This window comes from Argopecten irradians, chromosome 13 (assembly GCF_041381155.1).
Source record: "Argopecten irradians isolate NY chromosome 13, Ai_NY, whole genome shotgun sequence".
Lineage (NCBI taxonomy): Eukaryota > Metazoa > Mollusca > Bivalvia > Pectinida > Pectinidae > Argopecten > Argopecten irradians.
Window position 1 is genome coordinate 16,969,518 of NC_091146.1, and position 8,896 is coordinate 16,978,413.

At 30.9% G+C, this 8,896-nt stretch overlaps 2 protein-coding genes across 2 annotated transcripts; both read left to right on the forward strand.

Annotated features, from left to right (window-relative positions):
- The first annotated feature begins 502 nt into the window (after positions 1-502).
- LOC138305653 (uncharacterized) lies at positions 503-2,130 on the forward strand. Its single transcript, XM_069245950.1, has 3 exons — positions 503-896; positions 1,455-1,603; positions 2,116-2,130. Exons 1-3 carry the CDS (start codon positions 503-505, stop codon positions 2,128-2,130), a joined length of 558 nt encoding a protein of 185 aa, XP_069102051.1.
- Positions 1,238-8,337, forward strand: LOC138306048 (uncharacterized). The gene is made up of 4 exons (XM_069246390.1): positions 1,238-3,504; positions 4,104-4,172; positions 5,034-5,123; positions 7,156-8,337. Exons 1-4 carry the CDS (start codon positions 2,428-2,430, stop codon positions 7,261-7,263), a joined length of 1,344 nt encoding a protein of 447 aa, XP_069102491.1. The 5' UTR covers positions 1,238-2,427; the 3' UTR covers positions 7,264-8,337.
- Positions 8,338-8,896: the final 559 nt, after the last annotated feature.

Consider the following 8,896-nt stretch of genomic DNA (forward strand, 5'->3'; position numbering starts at 1 on the left):
CGAACAATGAGAAAGATGAGGTCAAATAAGCGACAGATAAGGTAAAACAAGCGACATATAAGGTCAAACAAGCGACAGATAAGGTCAAACAAGCGACATATAAGGTCAAACAAGCGACAGATAAGGTCAAACAAGCGACGACAGATAGATCAAACAAGCGACATATAAGGTCAAACAAGCGACATATAAGGTCAATTACGTGACAGATAAGGTAAAATATGTGACACATAAGGTCAAATATGTGACACATATGGTCAAACATGCTACGGATAATGTCAATTATCTGACAGACACGGTAAAATATGTGATAGTTAAGGTAATATATGTGACAGATAAGGTCAAGTACGCGACAGATACGGTCAAATATGTGACAGATAGGGTCAAATATGTGACAGATAGGGTCAAATATGTGATAGTTAAGGTAAAATATGTGACAGATAGGGTCAAATATGTGACAGATAGGGTCAAATATGTGACAGATAGGGTCAAATATGTGACAGATATGGTCAAATATGTGACAGACACGGTCAAATATGTGACAGACACGGTCAAATATGTGATAGATGCGGTCAAATATGTAACAGATAGGGTCAAACATGTGATAGATGCGGACAAATATATGACAGACACGGTCAAATATGTGACAGACACGGTCAAATATGTGATAGATACGGTCAAATATGTGATAGATACGGTCAAATATGTGATAGATACGGTCAAATATGTGATAGATACGGTCAAATATGTGACAGATACGGTCAAATATGTGACAGATACGGTCAAATATGTGACAGACACGGTCAAATATGTGACAGATACGGTCAAATATGTGACAGACACGGTCAAATATGTGACAGATACGGTCAAATACGTGACAGATACTCAAGTTCTCAAATGTAAATTAGGTTAACAACAGTTATCGATCTGCTTTGTAAAATGAATTGATTTGGACCTTTTTATAAATTGTTCCCATCATGACCGATTGACCATTATCTAGCCGTTCCGACATACATACTGACTACATTAACGTATTACTTCTTTTGTAGAAATGTTAGGTAGGAACTGACTGACCGTAGGCTAATGGCTTGTACTGACCAAATAATCGACTCCAAATAGTCATTTTAAAAGTATTATTGTTTCGCCCTAATTATAGTAATGGACTATTGGTTCGTTTTGTTTACTCTAGAATACTGAACGCGTCCAATGTCATTGTAAACTTTACCATGTAGACATTAACTGGTGTATGAAATATATATCGGTACCTTTTATACACAGATTTAACATTTCACTTCATCAATCGCTATACTCTTGATCATACCTACCTGCCAGGGACTAATATATCATAGTGAATTTTCCGTTGATAAAACTAACAACAATACAGCATCTTTGGTTTTTTTAATTATGGTCTTTTTATACATCTTTCAAATTGAAGCGATTATTGTTTAATGTAATAGTTCAGTTGTTAAGTCTTGGATTAGGAATATGTGACGATTATAACATAGATAGTGCTGGGATATTGCTTCAGTATATCGGACGACTTATTATAAGGAATAGTCAGGCCAACCTGAAATCAGGAATATCGAAAGGCTTTGATGAGAGTCAGGTAAGTTGATCACGTTTAGAAACAGCTAATGAACCATTTCATATAAATTGGCCATGGCGTTGTCTTTTCAATTGTTGTTGCACATAAAGGTGATTTGAAACGAACATGAATCATGCATTGTAATTATAAGTACCGTTGTTTACGGTAGAAAGTCTGTGATCTTTTTGAATTAACAGTAGAAACTTGGAATAAGTTCTTAAGTATATACACACATCATGTATTGCTTTGGTAAACCAGAATTAAAATGAATGTCTATTTCAATAGTATTAATTGACGACTGAAATGATATCAGGGCATTTTGCAGTATTAAACTACGTTTTAATTTGCATATTATTGCACAGTGTTATGTGATATGTGATTTGTGGCAGAATAAGAATTACAGAGTTGTCTCGTATTACAACATACTTTATTATAGTTTTTCATAATATTGTTTAGATAATCTCAGCACGAGAAAGCAGTTGCTGAACATAAGCAATATGTAATATGACAAAGAAAAAACACTTAATTTTCAGTTTGATGTCGGTTGATGGATAATAAGCTCTTATTGGATGTTGTGAGATCCGCTATTAAATGAAGTAATTCTAAGGATATATCTCTAAGGAGATTGTACATTGATCTTATTCATGCTTCCGTCAGTTTTGATAAATAGCTGCCAATCCGGCATTAGTGATGGCAAATGGAAATATTCCATCATATAAATACAAATAGTGTTCTTAAGCGTTTTAAAACAAAAAAGATAACTATGTCTATTAATTGCGACTACAAGCTTGTTTTAGATAGTCACTACTGGAGGACAAATCAGCTTGACACAAGGATCATTAACCATGACAAAGACAAAGATATCGGCTGTAGATGATGGAGTCGCCTCCATCACACAACTTGGCAAACCTAACCCAGAGATAGGTACAACCTGCTACCCGACAACAGAGGAGGACAAACGCTGGAACTGTCTGATATCTGCACTACGACCATTGCTTATCTCCATGTCGGTAGTGGGTCTCTTTGATGTTTGGAAACTACGTGACATCAATGATAAGAATCCCGCGTCAAAAAGAACATTGTTCAAACTCTACCACCTTGGTGTCGTCTGTATTTTGGGGTTTAATTTTATCCGATTCTTTCATGCTTATAATTCATTTGCTTTTGGATCTGAACTTCTTTCCACTGTGTACTCACATGCCTGGTTCTTTCTGTGCTTTGTATACGCCGCTATGAATTACAGAATAGTGCAGAATCCAACTAAGCTTAGTCAGTTCTTCACCCAATGGAATCAGTATTGGTGTTTGGTAAAGAAGGCACCCAAAGATGTTAGCCAGGAAGACTCGTGGAAGCATATAAGGAGATTTACAACAATTACTACGATAATAACTTGGGTTTTCGTACTTATAAATGTCAGTTTTATTTGTTATTTGATTTTCCACGGTCATTCCGAACCAAACCTTCTGGAACCAATTACAGAGGAACATGACTTGTTTATCTTGGTAGCGTGCCTCGGCCAAATTGTTGGGCTGTGTTGCTCATGCGCCTGGTGTTTCGTCACTACCTTCCTCATTGTCATATTTTTATCCCTGTATTACGAGTTTAAAAACCTTGTTAACAGATTTGAAAAGATGACGCAAACTTTGTCTACTTCGCAAATTCGGGAAAATATAGAAGCTATTCGCGAGCAGCACACAGCCCTTTGCGACATGCTGGACACAGGAGATTGTGTTTTCAAACATTATATAGGGGCCTGCATCTTTTTTCATATCTTTATCACTTTGCTTCTACTTTACAATCTCTGCTGGCATGATACCGTACGGGATGATTTTGGACAACTCCTCACCCACGTGTTCTGGCTCATAGCGGTGATTGGTGTAGCCTCTGTTGTCATGGTTACATGTTCCCTTGTGAACATAAAGGTGAGTCAGCAGGAATATATCTTGTTCTCAATTTGCTCGTAAAGCAATTCATGCACGATATCAGTTCTTTTGCCATGGCAATGTTACCTTTGACATTTCTTATATTTTTATTTATCCTTTTTGATATCTCGTCGTTTTCATACTAAATCTTTCTTTTTTTATTTGCAGTCAATTTTTCTTTTCATACACTTATGAAAACAAAGCGCATGAAATTGATCCGACTTTATCGTGACGTCACAATAGTGACATTGACGTTGCGTATCGATTTGAAAAAAAACAACGATTCCTTGTTAAATCAATGAAAACATCAATTCAATATTGCCTGTTTTATCAATATTTCTTTTCATACATTTAAGAAAACAAATGGCAAATATCAATATTTACAAAAAAATAGTTTGCCCTCACAAGAATGCATCAATTGTGACATTATGTGGTTACGAACATAAGGTTATATTTTTCAAGGAAAACGACTTAACGCGCATAACCTTACCGCAAGGGAGATAACTCTGTAATATGAAGAAAAGCAGAAAATAATAATTAAAAAAAAATAAATAAAAAAATAAACAAACGAATAACGACCATTTTACTATCCACACTAGGCACACGAACCGGCAAGTTTCATATACAAGATGTCAATGAAAGATATCACACCGGATTTCACCCTACAAGTAAGTATTATTAACGCTATAAAAGTTCGGTTGTGTAATGTACATAATAGTATTTCATTGCACATTAAATTTTTTTCAGAAAATCTTGTTGATGATTATTTATCTTTTTATTAAAAAATAAATCTCAAGGGAGATAATTCCACTAACAAAACCAGGGACAATGAAATAATACATGTACGGATTTCTATTTAAAAGTACATACCTTCATGTACCGTACAATCTTCATGAATTTTTATAAATATAAATATTTTGTTATTCATAAACTTTTTTTGTTTCTGTCTTTTGAATGGTGTTTGCAATGTTTGAGTACGTTGCTCTTTTACAAGAATTCATAGAGAACACGTTTAACCAACGAATATCTACTATTTATCATATTTTATTGATTCGGTTAACGCGCCATGTTCATCTGACGCCTTCGCCCATTTATCTTGACTTATTGTTTATTTTGTATTTATGTATTTGTCATTCTTACTATTATCGCATATCTCACAATGCAAACTACAATCAAAAAATATTTTCTATCTTCCCCGCAGATCAAGACATATATGGAAAAATTATTAAGAGACAATTATTCAAATATGGTCTGAAAACGTGGGGTTTAAAACATTTTCACTTATATTTCTTCATATATGGGTTTTTGTTTAAGTTTTGTGCGGCTTTGTCTTGTTATACCTTGTCTTGAAGCATTTTCAAGTGAAGTCTTAAAAAAGTAAAAGCTACTGAAAAAGGACAGATGAATATGATATTTTAAAATAATAAAATCACTTATATTCGACTATACACTCTATATTTTTACAAAAGTGATTGATCTCGCAAATTGTTCATCTCATAATATTTCATACGGAATATTTTGATTTCCAGGTAAATGTGTTCCTACACCGACTGAACGGACCTCCCATTGGTCTGACGGCCTGGTCCCTATTTGTGGTGGACAACCAGGTCATAGTCAGTGTAAGTACAAAACTTGTTATAAAATAGTCAATGTAAGTTACTACTTGTTATATAAAAATAGTCAGTGTAAGTAACATCTTTTTATAACAAAATAATAAGTGTAAATAGCAACTTGTTATACCAAAATACTCAGTGTAAGTAACAACTTGTTATACCAAAATACTCAGTGTAAGTAACAACTTTTTATAACAAAATAGTCAGTGCAGGTAACAACTTGTTATACAAAAATAGTCAGTGTAAGTAACATCTTTTTATAACAAAATAGTCAGTGTAAGTAACTACTTGTTATACAAAAATAGTCAGTGTAAGTAACATCTTTTTATAACAAAATAGTCAGTGTAGGTAACAACTTGTTATACAAAAATAGTCAGTGTATATAACTACTTGTTATACAAAAATAGTCAGTGTAAGTTACTACTTGTTATACAAAAATAGTTAGTGTAAGTAACATCTTGTTATACAAAAATAGTCAGTGTAAGTAACTACTTGTTATACAAAAATAGTCAATGTAAGTAACATCTTTTTTATAACAAAATAGTCAGTGTAAGTAACAACTTGTTATACAAAAATAGTCAGTGTAAGTTACTACTTGTTATACAAAAATAGTCAGTGTAAGTAACTACTTGTTATACAAAAATAGTCAGTGTAAGTTACTACTTGTTATACAAAAATAGTCAGTGTAAGTAACAACTTGTTATACAAAAATAGTCAGTGTAAGTAACAACTTGTTATACAAAAATAGTCAGTGTAAGTTACTACTTGTTATACAAAAATAGTTAGTGTAAGTAACAACTTGTTATAACAAAATAGTCAGTGTAAGTAACAACTTGTTATACAAAAATAGTCAATGTAAGTAACATCTTTTTTATAACAAAATTGTCAGTGTAGGTAACAACTTGTTATACAAAAATAGTCAGTGTAAGTTACTACTTGTTATACAAAAATAGTCAGTGTAAGTAACAACTTGTTATAACAAAATAGTCAGTGTAAGTAACAACTTGTTATACAAAAATAGTCAATGTAAGTAACATCTTTTTTATAACAAAATAGTCAGTGTAGGTAACAACTTGTTATACAAAAATAGTCAGTGTAAGTAACAACTTGTTATACAAAAATAGTCAGTGTAAGTAACAACTTGTTATACAAAAATAGTCAATGTAAGTAACACGACTTGTCATACCAAAAAAGTCAGTTCAGGTAGCAACTTGTTATACAAAAATAGTCAGTGTAAGTTACTACTTGTTATACCAAAAAAGTCAGTTCAGGTATACAACTTGTTATACAAAAATAGTCAGTGTAAGTTACTACTTGTTATACAAAAATAGTCAGTGTAAGTAACATCTTTTTTATAACAAAATAGTCAATGTAAGTAACAACTTGTTATACCAAAAATAGTTTGTGAAAGTTACAACTTGTTATACAAAAACAATTGTTATGAAACATTTTATAACAGTGTAGTTACAACTTGTTATACAACAATAGTCAGTGTAGGTAACAATTTGTTTTAACAAAATAGTCAGTGTAAGTAACAGCTTGTTACATAAGTCAAAATAGTCAGTGCAAGTAACAGCGTGTCATATCAAAATAGTCAGTGTACGTAACATCTTGTCAGTTACAAAATGCATGACGTATTATATGTATAACAATTATTATGTTATCGGTAATGTAGAAGTCCTTGGATTAATTCCCCATATGTTAAGTATGTTTTTATAATAACCCCCCCCCTTTATTATGGGTTGGGTATTGTGTGTCAATATGATGAAAAACAGATCGTAGAATTTTAAAGTGTAATCAAGGATGCGGTATTTATCACATTGAGTTACTCTGAGACTTTTATCTTTGTCAGTATAAGGATAATGTTTTTTTTTTTTTTTTGTTATTGTTATTATTTACTTTTCATGTGGTGCAATGTAATCAATGACATGGTATTACTCATATTGAATTTTGTGTTTACTCTTTTATTTGTGTCTGCATTAATTAATGTCCACCTTATGTTTCCTTTTTGTTTTTATTGTTACTCTTTGTGTTTCAGGTGGCGGGAATGCTAGCTACTTACTTCGTTGTCTTGCTGCAGTTTCAACAATCGGCCACGAATCCTGCTACAAGTTTAAATAGCACGCTCCCCTTAAATGGTGTTTAGATGAAGTAAGAAAAGGCAGATTTGTTTTTCTGGAGTAATGTTTCGTTTATTCAATTATTATTCTGATTCACGTTTTGCTTATTTAATAATGATACACGTTTTGTTTGTTTAATAATAATTTAAGTTTTTGCTTATTAAATTATTATTCAAGTATTATTTAATGATGGTTCAAGGTTTGCTAACCTAATGATGGTTCAAGGTTTGCTAACCTAATGATGATTCAAGGTTTGCTAACCTAAAGATGGTTCAAGGTTTGCTAACCTAATGATGGTTCAAGGTTTGCTAACCTAATGATGAAACAAAGTTTTCTAACCTAATGATGGTTCAAGTTTTGCTTACTTAATGATGGTTCAAGTTTTGCTTACTTAATGATGGTTCACGTTACGCTTACTTAATGATAGTTCAAGTTTTTTTCATATAAAATGATGATTGAAGGTTTGCTTACTTTATGATGTTTCAAGTTTTTTGCATATTTAATGAGTCATTTTTTGCTTATTTAATGATGATTTAAGAATTGCTTATTGAATTATGATTCAAGTTTTTTATGATTAAATGGTTATTCAAGGTTTGCCTATCAAATGATAATTTATGTTTTTGCTTATTTAATGATTCAAGTCTTTTTTATTTAAAATGGTTCAAGCTTGGCTTACATGGGTATTATTGGTCTATCTAATGTGTACACAGGCAATATTTCTTCACTTGAAATTCACGTGAGAAATTTGACGTGAAATTCACTTTTTGTTTGCCCCGGCTCACATGAAATTATCGTGAATTTCACATGAGGATACATTGCCTGTGGAACCTAATCATACTAGGGAACACGGATTGGTGTCACTGTAACTATGTTCTGAGTTATTTTGAATTAAACATATTGTATTTATATATCTACAAATGGGATTAGACACAAGAACTTATGGTCCGTCTTCTAATCTACATATTTATGCAATTGCATATTAGTTGTTGTACTAAAATAATATTCACTTCATTTACATCGTTATTTTGTAAAATAAAGGTCCGCTTAATATTAATTATATTATCACATTTTTTACATTATTATATTACTTATATTATCATATCAGGTTTTGATCATATTATTTATTGTATATTACTTTTATTATCATATTTTTATATTATCACATTACTTATATTATCTCATTTTTATATTACATTTCTTATATTATCATATAATTTTTTATCATATTATTGATAATAAATAACTATTATTATTATAATACTTTTATTTTCATGTGTCTGATAGTATCATATCAGTTTTTGATCATATTATTTATTTTATATTACTTTTATTATCATATTTTTTATATTATCACATTACTTATATTATCTCATTTTTATATTACATTTCTTATATTATCATATAATTTTTTGATCATGTTATTGATTATAAATAACTATTATCATTATAATACTTTTATTTTCATATGTCTGATAGTATCATATCAGTTTTTGATCATATTATTAATTTTAAATTACTTTTATTATCATATTTTTTATATTATCACATTACTTATATTATCTCATTTTTATATTATATTTCTTATATTATCATATCATTTTTTGATCATATTATTGATTATAAATAAATATTATTATTATATTACTTTGATTTCCCTAT

Bases quoted from the DNA above. Each gene is read 5' to 3' on its own strand.
- LOC138306048 (XM_069246390.1), top strand. From the start codon at position 2,428: ATGACAAAGACAAAGATATCGGCTGTAGATGATGGAGTCGCCTCCATC. The intron at 3,505-4,103 runs GTGAGTCAGCAG...TATCCACACTAG, and splicing joins GTTCCCTTGTGAACATAAAG to GCACACGAACCGGCAAGTTT. The intron at 5,124-7,155 runs GTAAGTACAAAA...TTTGTGTTTCAG, and splicing joins ACAACCAGGTCATAGTCAGT to GTGGCGGGAATGCTAGCTAC.
- LOC138305653 (XM_069245950.1), top strand. From the start codon at position 503: ATGGTCAAATATGTGACAGACACGGTCAAATATGTGACAGACACGGTC. The intron at 897-1,454 runs GTAAATTAGGTT...TTAATGTAATAG, and splicing joins AGATACTCAAGTTCTCAAAT to TTCAGTTGTTAAGTCTTGGA.